The sequence below is a fragment of the Papaver somniferum genome, chromosome 2, assembly GCF_003573695.1.
Source record: "Papaver somniferum cultivar HN1 chromosome 2, ASM357369v1, whole genome shotgun sequence".
NCBI classification, from domain to species: Eukaryota; Viridiplantae; Streptophyta; class Magnoliopsida; order Ranunculales; family Papaveraceae; genus Papaver; species Papaver somniferum.
This window is the reverse complement of record NC_039359.1, coordinates 195,526,945-195,543,319: the sequence shown is the minus strand read 5'-3', so window position 1 is coordinate 195,543,319 and position 16,375 is coordinate 195,526,945. Positions and strand designations below refer to the sequence as shown.

The 16,375-nt window shown below is 35.8% G+C and overlaps 2 protein-coding genes across 2 annotated transcripts; both read left to right on the top strand.

Annotated features, from left to right (window-relative positions):
* The first annotated feature begins 1,110 nt into the window (after positions 1-1,110).
* Positions 1,111-4,039, top strand: LOC113350121 (peroxisomal adenine nucleotide carrier 1-like). Its single transcript, XM_026594201.1, has 5 exons — positions 1,111-1,486; positions 2,474-2,705; positions 2,967-3,113; positions 3,278-3,435; positions 3,512-4,039. Exons 1-5 carry the CDS (start codon positions 1,338-1,340, stop codon positions 3,795-3,797), a joined length of 972 nt encoding a protein of 323 aa, XP_026449986.1. The 5' UTR covers positions 1,111-1,337; the 3' UTR covers positions 3,798-4,039.
* A 7,735-nt stretch (positions 4,040-11,774) lies between these two features.
* On the top strand, positions 11,775-12,884 carry LOC113352550 (protein FAR1-RELATED SEQUENCE 5-like). Its single transcript, XM_026596361.1, has one exon. It carries the CDS (start codon positions 11,775-11,777, stop codon positions 12,882-12,884), a length of 1,110 nt encoding a protein of 369 aa, XP_026452146.1.
* The last annotated feature ends 3,491 nt before the right edge of the window (positions 12,885-16,375 follow it).

Sequence of the window (16,375 nt, the reverse complement as noted above, 5' to 3'; positions counted from 1 at the left end):
ACTAAGATATATGGCATCAGGATCATTTATTCTAACTAGAGTTTTTAAATGAGACCTAGTGTCTTTATTGTCAAACCCCTGGACATTCCTAGATAAAAACCTCATTCTAATCTATATGAATTTTACTTTGATAAAACAATTATTACTTATACCCAAATCACTACGATAATTGAAGAACAAGACAATATTGCTATCACAAGCAAGACTGTAGACTATAATAAACCTGAGTTGCAAATTGGGAAAAATAAATCGACTAAAATTTAACCTAAAATTGTATGAAAAGTAAAATTTAGGCTTTAGAACAAAAACCTGGTGATAATTAGCAGGATTTCCATAGTGATTATGTGTAGTTGCCCTTTGGAAACAGAGTATGCGCTATCAAATGCATTTGCAGTGTTTTCCTCAACACAATTGTGCTGGTAATTCATCATATGTTCTTCAGTTAGACCACAATCTTCAATTGGTTCCCCAGACCCATTAATCGCGGCTTGGTAGATATGATTACTGTGGGTATTAATTGAATTGAGATTAATATTTGTTGTGTTGGCCAACAGATCTTCTTCTCCGGTTCTCTTGCTTTTCCTTGTATCAGCTTCATCAATTATCTCTAACTCGGATTCTCGAGTATTTGATGAAGAAGCGTTTTGGGTAAAATTACTAATAGCGGCTTCTTGTGTTTCAACACCATTATTCATCATATCAACCCCCGTATTTGTTATATAGGCAACCAAAAATTCTTTACCCTCTTCAGTTTGACTCCAAAACGCATAATCCTATTCAGTCATTGCTCCAACTTTTTGTTCTTGAGCTAGTTTTTTGCATGCAGCGTCTATGTGGTCATTATAGAAGACAGTTAATCACCCTAACCAACACTAATCCAATCAGGGATTCTTTAACCATTATATAAAATAGTTGGATAAAAGGGTATAAAAATTACTACTTCGTGACCCATTAAAGCCCCAGGAACGTAGGTGGGGGTCCAGCCCCAATAGTAGGATTATTTGGCTAACCAGGCAAACCATAGTGCGTGCTCCAACGGCCTAAACACAGAAACAATATATCGGTGTCTGAAGTTTAAGATTCTAGCGTTGCATCCGTTGGATCCTTGTAAATTTCTTTGTCAGAACTCCATGTCCCAGGAAGTAAATGTTTATAGAGAAATACAAATACTTTCCCTAAATTCCGAATTCCAAGAAAAAAAAGAAACGCTACCACCTACCTCTGCTCTCTCTCTCCTGCATCCAGCAACTCCACCGATGAAATCTGATTTTGTTATAAGCCCATAACAATAAATTAAGAAAAAGTTATTCATTGTATGATTTAGACAATTGCAGAAAATGGGTAGCAATATTGATCTGGATTCATTATCAGAAGCAACTTCAGGAGCAATTGGAGCTTTAGTTAGTACAACAGTTCTTTATCCATTAGATACTTGTAAGACTAAATATCAAGCTGAAGTTAGAGTTCAAGGTCATCAACGTTACAGGTAAACTGATTATCATTCTCATATAAATTAAAAACCCTTTATTTATCATCAGTTTAAATGTTCTTATATGAATTTGAGTTTTTCTTAGCGTTTTGGTATTCGTGTATATTTCATTTTTGGGTCGTGGTCGTGGGTAGTTTTTTCTTGTCAAGTTTGGATCTGTTAAATATGTTATGGAGGTTAAAATTGCGGGTTTGAGTTGAATTATGAAATTTGATCGTAAAGTTGGTATCTTTTTCATGGAGGGTTTTATTGAGGATGACAAGTTCTGGATTCGATAGCGTGACTTTGAAATATCATGGTGTAGAAGTCTTAGATAAATTGCTTGTATTATTCTGACAAAGAGAGATTTTTGAAGCTAATGTTCTATGACCTAAAAGTGGAAGTTTCTACTTGTAAATTGTGTAATAATCTAGTACGAGTCGCTCGATTGAATCGTAGCCTTGTATTGATTCCTATGGCCATGGATTAACAAGTGTCGGTGATCGAATCATTTAGATATTGAGATGGTATATGTATTTTTTTTTCTGATGAACATATGGTATTGTAGGTATGTGAAACCTCTTGAGTTGAAGAATTATAGTCTGAGGGATTCTGGAACTGACACAAATGGTAAGTGGAAAACCATGTGTGGTGCCTCTAGTTTCAGCATATCATTAGCGTCCCTCGTATTAGATAATCTTGATATGTTGGCATGGTGTTATATAGTGGTAGGTAAACTGACATTGAATTCACTACTTTGGGTTTTCAATCCTGGAAAAGGGGTGGAAGGAAAATATCAGTGTCAGAGAGTCTAGGGTAAATATTTCCATCGTCAATTGTCTTAAAACTTCTCAACAGAAGAGATAGTATTACAAAAAAGACTCCGGCAGTAGGCTTTAGTAGGGTTTCTTCATTTGTTTCTTGTTTGGCTACTAATTTGTAAATTATGTGATTTTGTGTCTTTTAAAATGGTTTAACTGATGTGAGCTGTCATTGTTGCTGCAGGAATCTCTCTGATGTATTATGGGAAGCAATTTCTACAAATCAGGTTCTTTCGTTGTACCAGGGGCTTGGGATCAAGAACCTGCAATCTTTTATCTCACAGTTTATATACTTCTATGGATATAGTTACTTTAAGAGGTTGTATCTAGAGTGGAGTGGAAATAAATCCATTGGCACCAGAGCAAACTTGATTGTTGCTGCTGCTGCAGGGGCTTGCACTGTCATAGTGACTCAAGTATGTGATCTTTCCCATTGCTTATTAACCTAATTCTCTTGTTCCATCGTCATGGATCTTACGTGATATATAGACAAGTTACTTAATGAGTTTTCTTCTCTTTACAAACATATCACAACTTCTCATGGCTCTAATATCTTTGCTTGGAATCAGCTACATATGTTGGCAGCTTGCTAACTCTACCATGAGAGTCCATTTTCAATTCCCTTAGATTTTCACTCTCAAAGGTTCCATGTTTCAGTATCTGATTTTACTTTGTAGCCTCTCGATACAGTATCTTCGAAGCTGCAAACAAGCAATTTTGGAAAATCTAAAGGACTTTGGAAAACCATTAGTGAAAGCAACTGGAATGGAGCATTTGATGGTCTCGGCATCTCTCTTCTTCTTACCTCTAACCCATCCATTCAGGTACCTCTTAACCGTCAAGTCTAATCTTTTGAGACATATGAGCTGTTGCTTAATCCATTCTAGATGTTGTGAAGAATGTCAAAACTTAAAAAGGATGAATGTTACCATCTTATGTATGCATGTGTTTTATGTATCAGCTGAAACTCGGTATTTGTTTTTTGTAGTACACAGTATTTGATCAGCTGAAGCGGAGGCTATTGAAAGGTCAGCAGACCGGCAGCGTTACAAATTCAACACCCGAAGCACTGTCTGCCTTTTCAGCTTTCCTTTTGGGTGCAGTCTCAAAGAGTATCGCCACCTGTTTAACGTATCCAGCCATCAGGTAGGCAATCATTTCTCTCGTGGTTCTCATTATTTTTGGCTCCTCTTTAAGCAAGGGAATGTTTATCTTCGGATAGGTGTAAAGTCACGATCCAGGCTGCTGATCCAGATGATGATGGGACTGAAGAACCTCATCAGCTAAAGGAACCAAAAACTATATCAGGTGCAATTGTTGCTATTTGGAAAAGAGAAGGATTACTAGGCTTCTTCAAAGGGTTGCAAGCTCAAATCCTAAAAACTGTGTTGAGCTCGGCCTTGCTTTTGATGATTAAGGAAAAAATCACTAAAACAACATGGGTCTTGATGCTCGCATTAAGTAAGTATTTGTTGCTCAAACAGAGTAGATTAAAAAAGAAGGTTTGATCACACTTGGTGATGGAATACATTAAGAGCTCTCCTAGCTAAAGTGGCTTGATGTCGTATTCAACCCATAAAAAGAAATTTAAAGTGCAGGAGTAAGAATTAAAGTGCAGGAATAAGAATTGTTCAAATTGAAATGTTACCTTAGATTAACCGCATGGAGTTCTGGCAATGGTAAATTCAATGTTTTTTATATTCAATAATAATGGAAGTGGGATGTGACGTTTTCCCTCGAGTTCTTTGAACCTGCATATTGATTAACTAAACAAATAAAAAATTATTACGCTCGTGGATATCTGGTACCCATAGAATCATAAAGTGGAATCTGGTCAAGAAAAAATGAGATTGCTTGGTCCCATGTTATTGTTAAGTGGCTATCCAATTAGCTTGTTTAGTTTGCTAGTCCATCCGTCGCTTGGTTTCCTTCTTTACAGTTGTGCCGGATGTTGTAAAGTGGTATTTGTTGCATTCGCTGTTTGATTTCCATACTTATTCCTGAAATATATCAAGAAGGTTCATCGGATGATTTCATAGAACACATGAGATTTCCAAATCCGTCTCAAAAAGAACCTTTGGTCATTAACTAAACAAATTAAAGATTATTACACGTGGATATATGGTACCCATAGAATCATAAAGTGGAATCTTGTCAAGAAAAAATGGGACTGCTCGGTCCCAGGTTATTGTTAAGTGGCTATCCAATTAGCTTGTTTAGTTTGCTAGTCCATCCGCCGCTTGGATTCCTTCTCTGCAGTTGTGCCGGATGTTGTAAAGTGGAATTTGTTGCATTCGCTGTTTGATTTCCATACTTACTCCTGAAATATATCAAGAAGGTTCATCGGATGATTTCATAGAACGCATGAGATTTTCCAAATCCGTCTCAAAAAGAACCTTTGGTCATTGTCTTTTTGTCGTAGTTCTGGTAGTGGTTATTCCCAATGGTTGTGCAAGATCCATTATAGTTCTCGCTTTCGAAACTGCAAATGAAACCTGCCCTTGTAAGTTTTGGGTGTCTCTGACCGCTTCTTTGCTGCAAGTTAAAAAACTTTACTAGAACTCGGAGAAATACGTTGAGCAAAGATAACTCTAAGATACTATCAGAAGATATTTCTTGTAGTAAGAAAACTGTTGAATACCGTATGGGCGTATGGGTGATTTTGGATTCACATCCACCTCTCTATTCCAGTGCTTTATGGACAGTGGATGTTATGGCAGGTGATCTCTCATGATTTGTGAAGACCGAAGAATACAAAAGAGGGTCTTTCGGAGATGGAAGCAGTTGTCTCATTAGCAAAAAGGGGACTATAAAACTACCATGTATACCGGAAATCCATGATGTTGTTTGTGTCAAACGAATGAAAGTTAATCTTCTTTCCGTAAGTCAAATTTGTGATAAAGGTCATAGGGATATCATCAACAGGTTGTGATATTGAAGATAAGTCTGGAAATGATCTTTCGTGGACGACGTGATATAAATAATTGCTATCTCCTTGATATTAAATCGAATTTATACGGTAACCTGCTCAAAGTAGAATCTATCTATTTATGGAATGAACGGTCTGGTCATATTAGTTATAGAATGTTTGGTAAGATCATTAATCGTGAACGTGTCAGAGGTGTTCCAAAAATTAATGCTAAGTTAGAAGGTGTCGGTGGTGCCTGTTTTTTGTGGGAAAAAATATTTTATTGGGTAGAAGGTAAAATAATGGAGTAGGCAAATGCTGGTAAGACCAAATCGGTTAAACCCTTAACAAATGCAATGCACGGAGTGCTTTGAGTTTGAGAGACCAATCATCAAGACTGTGGCCTAAATCAAAAAATGATTGTTCCAGTTTCGTTTCGGTCGCATTGGAAGAAAAATGGCTTATCTATATGGAGGGAAGATGAGAAGGTGTGAGATTAATGGGTTGAATGCAATGTGTTTTACTGTTTTGAAGATGATTTCTTTGTGTTAGAACAAGAAAAAGCTTGTGTATGGCGTTTATGGGATATGGTTGTCATATCATTATAATAGGTCGAGGAACCTATTTGTAGCAGAGGTAATTAACACATTCATCTCTTTTAAGTGCTGATAATTACAGAGAAGTTGAAGAATAAGGAAGTGGGAAATCATGGTGAAACCAATTCCTCTTTGTTAGGGAGACTTGTGGTTGTCAGACCACTATTCCATTTACTCCTTCAACTACCAGCACGACTTACTCACTTTCTCATCATGGGTGCATTGCTAAACAATACGTGTTATAGGCCGCCAGACCAAAAGCCTATTAAATATCCCCCATGTGACATTATTGATTCTCGAGCATGGTAAAATCTTCTTTGCAAACGTGTATTTATTTGGTCAATGGTTGACCTAGATGCTAGTCTTAGCATATTGGTGAGTCTAGCATGATTCTTAATGATGAGTCTGGTGTGCTTTTTAAAGATTCGTTATGTTGGTGAATGAAGCATAAAGTGCCTGATGAGACAACAATGATGCTTTGGAAACCATAGACGTAGAGAGTCTGATGAAAAATCGGTAATCGTGACATATCATAGTGTCAGCTGAGGCAACAATGATACTTAAATGATCCTATTGGATCGATGAAAATAGGTCTTTGAGATTGTTGGATCGAGCAGAGAACAATATGTGTATGAATATATGCATGTACACATTTTGATAGGTTGATGTGTCAAGCATTTGAAAGGAAATCATATGAAGATCAATAGTGCTAAAGTTGGCAATTATTGTAAAAAAATTTAACCTCAATCCACCATATCAAGAATGGTATGAATAATAAAATATAGAGAGATTATAATATTAATAATATAGTGGTAAAGTCATTGGGTAGTGATATTAATGACCCGAATTACAAACTCCTCGGCGGATAAATTTTTGGTGAGCGCAAAATTTGAAGGGGGCATGGGGACCAATAACAAATTGACATTTGTTCACTAAATTTTGACAGTTCTAACTAATTTAAGTTCCTATCTTATACTTCCAAATTACCCTTTTCCAAATCAAAACAAATTACCCTTTTCCAAATCAAAACAAATCTTGTTAGTTATGTGTAAATAATAACTAACCTAAATTATAGTCAAAACAAACCGGCCATAAAAGGGAAGAAAAAAGAAAACAATATCATATAACTAACGAGATTCGTTAACTTTTGTTAAAACTTAAACTCTCTTTTGATGTGTTATTTAGGGTTATTCACGGGGTAAAGGTAAGTTCTTAATCTAAACACTGTAAGGCTAATTAAACTTTGTCGAGTAATCTAATAATTTAGCTTACTCGTTTTCATAACAAACAAAGCGTCTGAATTTGATGCTTTACCACTCGCGAGCAGTGATGGATGTTTACATCGGATATGCATAATTTTGGAATTTCAATTAGTTTTTTAATTGTTTATTTTTTGATCTAACAATTGCATAAGATGAGTAGATAGTGTAAAAGGACAATAGTCCCACATCACTAGTTTCCGCATAGTGAACTTGAAATATAATATGGAAGGACCGCTCCATTCATTGCCAATTGGTTTTGAGTTGGATGTCCGCAGACTTTAATATGGTATCAGAGCTAGGCCCGTACGCAGAGTGCAGGTCCGATTTTGGCCGTGACCGAATTTGTCACATGTGCACCCGTGATCGAATGACTAGTCACTCGTATGACCTGTACGTGGGGTGGACCGTGACCGAATGTCACCTGCACACCCATGAACCACACGTGCGTAGATCCACGTGTTAGGCCGAATGACTGGCCTTACACGTGAGGGAGGGTGTGAAAGGACAATAGTCCCACATCACTAGTTTCCGCATACTGAACTTGAAATATAATATGAAAGGGCCGCTCCACTCATTACCAATTGATTTTGAGTTGGATTTTTGATACTACAACTTTGCTAGTTGTAAATGTAATAAACTAAAAATGTTAACATAAATATAATTCAACGCCGAAAAGATAATCACTATAATAATTACCGCAAGTTATGAATGTAATTAATATCCTTTTCTTTTTTATCGGTATTTTTAAAATATCTGTTTAAAACCTTTTTTTTATACAGGAAGGGGTTGGAACCCAGCTTGTCATTAGAATTCCAACTAGTTTCTCACAGTCTTCCTTTATTGTTGGTGAATATTGTATACCCTAAAAGATAATTAAAAATCGGTTTTAGAGCATCTCAAATAGACAGTGTTAAAAATCCTACGTGGAATTTTTATTAAGATCCTTATTTATGAGGAATTTATACATTGAGAAAATATAAGACTCCGTAACTAATAAACTATCTCCAGTAGCATAAAGGTTGAACCCTTAAGAGATCTTATGTGACGAAATCTTAACCGTTTAACCGTATTTTAACTAATTATTAAAAATCAAAAATATGACATGGAGGTCATTGTGAAGGTCTAAATAAGATTTCTTTAAAACCTTCAAAATTAGTATTTCACCCCTCCCGTTTTATATGGCTTATTGTTGGAGATGGATTTGTTTCGAATGAAGGTCTAAAATCCTACGTGTCATTAGAAAATAAATCTTCCACCTTCTATTGGAGATGCTCTTAGGATCTTGCCTTGAGTATTTTTTCTTTAAAAAACATTAATTTAGAAGAATAAAAATAAGCAATTAATGAGATTATCAAGATTTTTTATTTTTTTTTTGGTAACAAGAATGTATTAACAAAAAAAATAGAGCCTTACAAATCTGGAGAAGGCTCTCCACATCAGGTCATCGTACAAAACATTACACAAAAAAACTAGGAGGATTAGAAATCCAAATTCCTTTTAGCATATCATTAGCTGCTTTTTTTAGCTAGAGTATCCGCAGCAGAGTTTCCTTCCGTGTACCGGTGATGCAAGGTAATTACATCAAAACAACTAGACATATTAATAATACCAGTAAACAAAGTATCAAAATTTGGTGAACAAATGTCAATATTAACATTTATCCCTCGTCAGCATCAATTTGTTTACGGATTAAAAAAAACAAGATGATAGCAAGACCAATCAAAGTCTTAGTAGACTGATCAATCAAATATTGGTAGCAAAACCAACTGGTTTGTCGATGAAAATTTTGGTTGCGAGACTAATACAAAATAATTAACTAAACTTATGCTCGTTAAAGCATTAGGCAGCAGTATGGTAGAAGTAGCAACCAAAGAGTGGTAGAAGGAGGATCGACTAATGGGAGAGGGACCGATAATTGGTTGTGATTGGACCGGCCATTGGTGCTACCGTGCTACAAAGAGGACCGACCAACGATGGTGCAAAAGGGATCATTAGTGGTACAAAGGGGACGGGCAATGGTGTAAAGAGGACAGGCCATGATGTTGCAAGGAGGACCGACCATGTTGGTCCACGGACCACCATGGTGATGACAGAACCATTCTTGATTATTTTATATTTTTTTTGGTCCTTTTGACATCATTCTAGTATTTTTCAGAAGAGTTTGATCTTGACCGAAAGATCTAATTTTGAAGGAAAGACTAAATAGAATTTTAGTGTAAAGATCAATATTTAGAAATATTAAAATAATAATAATTTAATATATTAAGCGATATAAAGACCGGATGGTAGCGGGACCATTTTATTTGCATATCATATGGCTTTGAAGCAAGATTTTGTAAGATAAGGTAGAAGGACGAAAAAGTTCGATAGAAAGAGAAAACCCTAGATAAAAGAGTTATTATAATAAAATCATATTTAAAAAATAAAAGGACCGACCATGCGCTGGTGGCATGGTCGCCCGACACCGATCATACTTTTTTTTCGTTATTATGAATAAGGATTTTATATAAATTGAGAAGTATTGTTTTATAAGAAAATAGTTGGGAGTCTAGCAACAAGTTTGGTTCCAATATCTTTTTGAATAACTAAACCTATTATGATGAAAATAAAATTACTAACACTAATATTTACATCATGCCTAGCTATGCAGTTCTTCAATCTTTTCAAAAACTCAATAGTTTCAATACCAAGTTCACCCAAGGTAGTAAAGGTTAAGGTACCAAAATTATATCCATTGGTTCTACATATATCAAGACATTTAACCTTCTTGCGCTCAACGACTTTAATCATGGCGAGGCCCGGCGTAATTGCGTGCATATCACCCCCAATAGAAGGGAAAACCCTAGCCACATCAAAACAAGTATCCCAACCCTCATCCCAATTGTAGATATCCGTCGGCTTAGCATCACCACCATCATGAGAAAAAAAACCCAAAGCTTCCTTAACTTTAGAAGGTACACTAGCATGGTAACAAATATCCGCAAAAGTATATCTAACAAGATCATGTCGGAACTTAAGACCAACTTTACTAGCACAATGAAGTGCATGACCACCATACACATCCATATCCCTGTTGCAGCAAAGACAGTAACTATTTTCAGTAAACAAGGGAATATCAAGTCAATAACACAAAACTGACGTGGCCCTATTTTCTATCCAAGCCCATCAGATGGAATAACAAGAAGGTAATCCTGCGCATATGGAGTTTTATCACACTGCCATAAAGCTAAATCTCGCCTTGACATATTGAAAAGATACGCCATTTTTTTAGTCGCACCTGCAAAATACTGAACTGACAATGCATGCAGAAAATGGGTGGGGGGAGTGATAAGAACGAATCAATAACACAAACTTCAAGAAAACTGTCAAAGGCTCGTTGATATACTTGACCTTTAACTTGATTAATGTCACAACATTGTAAAATGGCCCCCTTGTAAGTGTAAGGTCTAAGAACATGGCGCTAAGTAACAATATTGCATAGTATCAAACATATGATAAATTCCTAGACCACCATCTCTGAGGGATAAAGAAGCAATCGTCTGCTGTAACAAACCATATACCATCTCCAGTCACCAGTTCCCTCATATAATTGGAAATATAATTATCGAAAACAATTTGCGCATCATTCACATACTTAGGAGCAGTAGTACACATTGTAAAATAGAGTTTAAATACACATGTACAGTTTCGAAGAAGTAGCAACTCACTTTTTGGATCTTCAAGTTTGCGGACTACCGCCATCAACTGTATATTTTTAAGTGCGCTGTCAAGAGCCAATGACTACAAAAATTAGCATTCAAACTCACATGACCACAAATTTTTTTAACACTTACAGAAAATCTTCCTATATCAGCAGGGAAAATACTATCTTGCAGACTCCTCACATCAGTAGAGGGCCAAAACAACTCAATTTTTATATGTTGTGATGAAGCCCAACAACCGCACCCGCATTCTTAATAATATAAAAGGCCTTAGAAACCTGCATGGTATCTCTTATGATAGTACAATCATCTAAATACCATGCCTTGCAAATCAAATTGACATTGTTGAGAGATCTTTAAAACAAGGGGATGCAAGGGTAGTGAGGAAAGTAACAGTCCCAAAGAGTCTCCCTGTTATATACCTTGTGCAGAAAAAAGAGAATAAAAGCACCATCGTTTGTTTATATTATTATTATTATTAAAAAGGGGCCACATGGACCTTTTTTTTAAAGGAAGGGGATCCGTGAACAAAACGGTTTGACAAACTAAAACGACAAATCATCACAGTCATCATTTATTTTGTATCGAAGGGTTTATATTGTTACTGACGTGGCACCTGTATTGACTCATAGTATACGGCTTATAAGATTAGCAGAGCCGTATATCTTTAATTAAGGAAAGAAACAAAAACAAAACCCTAATCGTTTCCATTTCTTCATATGAAATCTTATTATAATCTTTTTTTTAAACTAGGTCATCGTTTACTACTGATCCATTAATTCTTAAAAAAGTTCAAAGGTACGAGACACTCTATTGTACATATATATCTTAATCATGAATATTCCTTCGATAACCCATAGTATGTATAGTATGTGAAATCAAGTATACTTGGTCTTTTCTTCTGTGACCTGATTCTTATCGTGAGAAATCAAGGCACAATCCAGACACTATTAAACAACAATTCTGTTTTTTGTTTTCGTGATTATTGATTCTTAATGTTATTTTAACTTCAGGAAAAATGGATGGATTCTCCGATTCTTTATCTGCGGCTTCTGAGCGTGATATGACTGAAGATGAATTTACAAAAAACAGTTTGGAAGAAAAAGAAAATGCCAATGACATTCCCGTTACTCCAGGTAAAAATAGTAGCAGTATAACAACACCATACGAAGGAATGGAATTCAAAAGTTATAAAGATGCAAAAGAGTATTATATAGAGTATGGTCGAAGAAATGGTTTCACGATACGAGTTCGATCAACAAACAAAACTCTTGTAAGCCTGGGAGAAGTGACTGCAGCTTATACGGTATGCTCACGAGAGGGCAAGCACGAAAAAAAGGAAAACGTTGAGGGAATAGACAAAAAAGGTAAACGTTGCAGTATTATAAAATGTGGTTGTGATACAAAGATGCATGTTCTTTTCAATGAAGAAAACAATATTTGGACAGTGATGGCATTCTCAGATGATCACAATCACAAATTTGTATCGCCGACGAAGAGAATACGCATGCGGTCTAATAGATACATGCCGGAAGGGGTGAAAGATATGACAGAGGTATTTAATTTGGAAAACATTGAGGTCGGGAAAGTTCCATTGGTATTTGGAGGTGCAACAATTGGATTTAATAAACGAGACTGTTGGAATCACTTGTTTAATGTTAGGCACAAAAATCTTGAAGTTGGTGATGCCCAATCTATCATGGATTATTTACATATGAGACAAAGTGAGAATCCGCAATTCTTTTATCGAGTTCAAGTTGATGAACATGGCAGAGCTGTAAATTTTTTCTGGGTAGATGCGCGTTCGCGTATGTCATATGAGCAATTTGGGGAAGTAGTCTTCTTTGATACTACTTATAGGACTAATAAATACGATATGCCGTTCGCACCATTTACTGGGGTAAATCATCATTACCAGACTATACAATTTGGGTGTGCATTATTGCAAGATGAGACTGAGATTACTTTTCAATGGTTGTTTCACATTTGGCTAGAATCTATGGGAGAAAAACATCCATTAGCGATCATAACGGATCAAGACACTGCCATGGCTCTTGCGATAAAGAAGGTTTTCCCGAACAGTACGTCACCGTCTCTGCCTATGGCACATAAAGAAAAAATTTGGTGAGAAATTATCTCAGGTGTACTTTAAAAAGTCAAAATTCAAAGGTGAAATGAAAAGTTGTATTCATCATACGTACAAAATACAAGAGTTCGAAGAGAAGTGGAACAAGATGATTGTGGAGTTTGAGCTAACTGATAATAATTGGTTAAAAGATTTGTATGACATTAGAGAATCATGGGTACGTGTATACCATAGAAATACGTTTTATGCAGGTATGAATACAACTGGCCGTAGTGAGGGAGTAAATGCCTTTTTCAAAGCGTTTGTCTCACCTAAACTAATCTCAAAGAATTTGCAGTTCGGTATGAGCAAGCATTGAAAGAGATCGTTGATAAAGAAAATCAGGAAGATTATGTATCGGAGCATTCCAACCGCCTTATTGAAGAAAGCAATTTGATACTTAAGCACGCTGCTGACATTTACACCCGCAATATTTTTAAAAAGATCAGTGATCAATTATTAGCTTCATTAAGATTCAAGGATGAAGAGGTAGATAAAGATGATAACTTTAGCACTTATTTGGTAAGTTCTAATATTGGTTACCCGCAAACTTTCACTGTAAAGATAAAGGATGGTACGTATGAAGGATATTGTGAGTGCCAATATTTTGAGTTTAAAGGTTTACCCTGTAAACATGTGCTTAAAGTCCTGACAAAGTTGGATGTGGATATTATCCCCCCACACTTCATTCTAAAAAGATGGTTGAAAGGCGCCAACTCATTTTGGATAATGGATGAATCATCAATATCTAATGGTTATGAGAATTCAGAAGCATTCAGACTTAGTCACCTTTGTCGAAGATCAACTCAGATGTCGTGTTTTGCTGCTAAATCAAGTAAATCATATAAAATGGCAATTGGCGGTATTGAAGAGATTTTTTCTCGAATAATTGAAGATCAAAAGAAGTTGGCTGAGACGGATAAAACCACTCAACTGTCAAATTCTAAATCTCAAGATGATATTGTACCTGAAAAGTTGTGCCAACCATTTATCAAAGACCCCCATGTATCACAGGTAAAAGGTCGACCTACTGATAAAGCAAAAGAGAAAGGAAAGGTAAGTAGCAGCGGTGGACTATTAAGTCATTTTGAATGTACTAACAGAAAGAGGAAGTGTTCTTTATGTAAGAATGAAGGCCATGACAAAAGAAAGTGCACATATCGAGAGCAGATGAATATAAATGAACCAGGTACGTGGTATGTCTCTTGTTATGCGATTTTTTCATTTTTCTATAATGTTGAATTATTGCAAAGTTTCATCTATGTGCAGGTTTAAGTAGCGAAGACCCATAATGCTTGGTGAATAGCAGAGACTCTTGTTTTTATTTTTCAGAAGGTGAAGTAGGTACGTTTTATGATAAAGCTTACAGATTTTCCGTACTTCTGTATGTTATAACATTAGATTATGTTCAGCTTCTTCCATTGCTCTTGATATTTTACTTTTGCAATTTATTCTTAGAAGTCAGTTTATTTTCTAAACCCAAACTTATTAGACAAGTAGCTTTTGCATAATGAGGACCCAAGCAAGGTTAGTTTGAAAAGGTTCCAGCATACTGGCTTCTGCGCGTACCATCTGTGAATATTTTTTTCATTTTGTAAGGAGCCTTGAGAATGAAATTCAGTAAAACTAGTTTTCTTAATTTTCTTAGTAAAAGTATTTTAAGATACTAAATGAGGTTTTTGTACAGGTAAGGGAGGCTAATCTTGCTACAGTTAAAAATAATATGGTCACGGCGGACAAAGAAAATTGTGCTAAGGCGTTAGAGTTAGAGTTGCAAACATATGCAGTCAAGAGGTGCAAGCATATTGGTGGACACCAAGAGGAGAAAAGGAACTTCACTTCTTTAGAAGCTAGAATTCGTGAACTTCTTGTTTTTTTGTTTTTATTTTATTTTTTATTTCATTCTAGATGGTGCAATTGTTCCCATTAATAGCAGTATGCAAGCTTTGCAAGGTGTAAATGGTTAGACACTAACTGCTGATCACTCCGTGTACTCTCTGATATACACCTTTCGAGGATGCTTAATTAGTTGATCACTCCGTGTAGTGTATCCATTTTGTTAATTCACAAATATTACGCTTGGGTATGGCATTGGCAATACCCTTATTTCTCCTTTCTTCAACAGACTTCAATACATATATGCTTTTGCATACATTGGCAGTATTCTTGTTTCCCCTGTGGTTACAATTTTTGTATCAATAGGATTCCTTTGGCTTACAAGGCCTCTTACAGGTAAAGCATTATTAGCACATTTCCTGACAAAGAGATGAACTCTTGCAGGAATATGTTTGTATTTTGCCTATTTGGATAAAAGTTTGTGTTATCGCTATCAAATCTTTGGATAAAGCTATTTTGATGATTTTATTTTTGTTGTTTTTTATTTTGTTTCGGAATACTAAGTACTCCGCCTAGTTAGTAAGTTCGCGAATGATTCGCGAATCATTCGCGAATTTTTCCGTATCACGAATTTTACCGTCTTATTCGCGTACGTTTGCAACTCCGAACCCAAGTCGCGTATTATGTGGCATTCCCGGATTATTCGCGAATCGTTCACGAATTTTACGTATCCCGAATGATACGTCCGCTTAATTCTCCATAAATTCTTTAGCTTTTACTTTTCAAAGACTCCACTTTTTGGGCTTTACTGACTCCCGAACATACACGACCGAATATTAGACGTGTTGTAATTTTTATGAAACAAAAACGACTGAAGAGATTTGAAGGTGAAGGTGAGAGAGATCTCAAACTCACTAACCAAGCATCTAAACCACCATACGACGTCCTTTTGGATAACTAATGTTGTATATATTATTAATATCATCATATTGAGTTTATTTTTTCCTTAAATAACTCACACATATGCATAAAAATTGGTCTATGACCTTATAAATATAAATTATTTGTTATATATAGATACCGAATTTTCAGAGCCGAACTCACATTTATAAATCGAATTATACACGTACGTATGCCGTTCTGAATTAATGACGAATCACGTCCCGTTGACCGAATTTTGGACCGAATCTGGATTTTACAAAACCGTATAATACTCGTACGTTTGCCGTTCCGTACGTTTGCCGAATCCCGAATTGCTAACTAGGGTACTCCGTAGGATTTATAATGAACATCCTGCATAACATGACAAAATCTATATGTTGGAAAAATCTGTCAGAAGATAATGCATTAGTCCATCTCATTAAGATGGTGATTTCTCACCATCTTCAAATTTTTTTTATAATCCATAGGTCTTTTTTTTTTTGTGTGTGTTGATGGTGATTTCTCACTATCTTCAAAGTTTTTTTCATTAGTACATCTCATTAAGATCAACAATAGTTCCCCTTTGTATGCTTCATTCATCAGTCCAAACCCTTCAACTCCATCTGTTACTTTGTCCATCACAGTAGCAAAAGACGATCACAAGATGTACGAATTCCAGAAAGTAATTCATCAGCTCAAATTACAGAAATTACAAAAAGTAATTCTAGATGGTCCAT

Excerpts from the sequence above, each read along its gene's own strand:
- LOC113350121 (XM_026594201.1), top strand. The coding sequence starts at position 1,338 with ATGGGTAGCAATATTGATCTGGATTCATTATCAGAAGCAACTTCAGGA. Across the intron at positions 1,487-2,473 it reads CAAGGTCATCAACGTTACAG|GAATCTCTCTGATGTATTAT; the intron begins GTAAACTGATTA and ends TTGTTGCTGCAG. Across the intron at positions 3,114-3,277 it reads CCTCTAACCCATCCATTCAG|TACACAGTATTTGATCAGCT; the intron begins GTACCTCTTAAC and ends TGTTTTTTGTAG.
- LOC113352550 (XM_026596361.1), top strand. The coding sequence starts at position 11,775 with ATGGATGGATTCTCCGATTCTTTATCTGCGGCTTCTGAGCGTGATATG.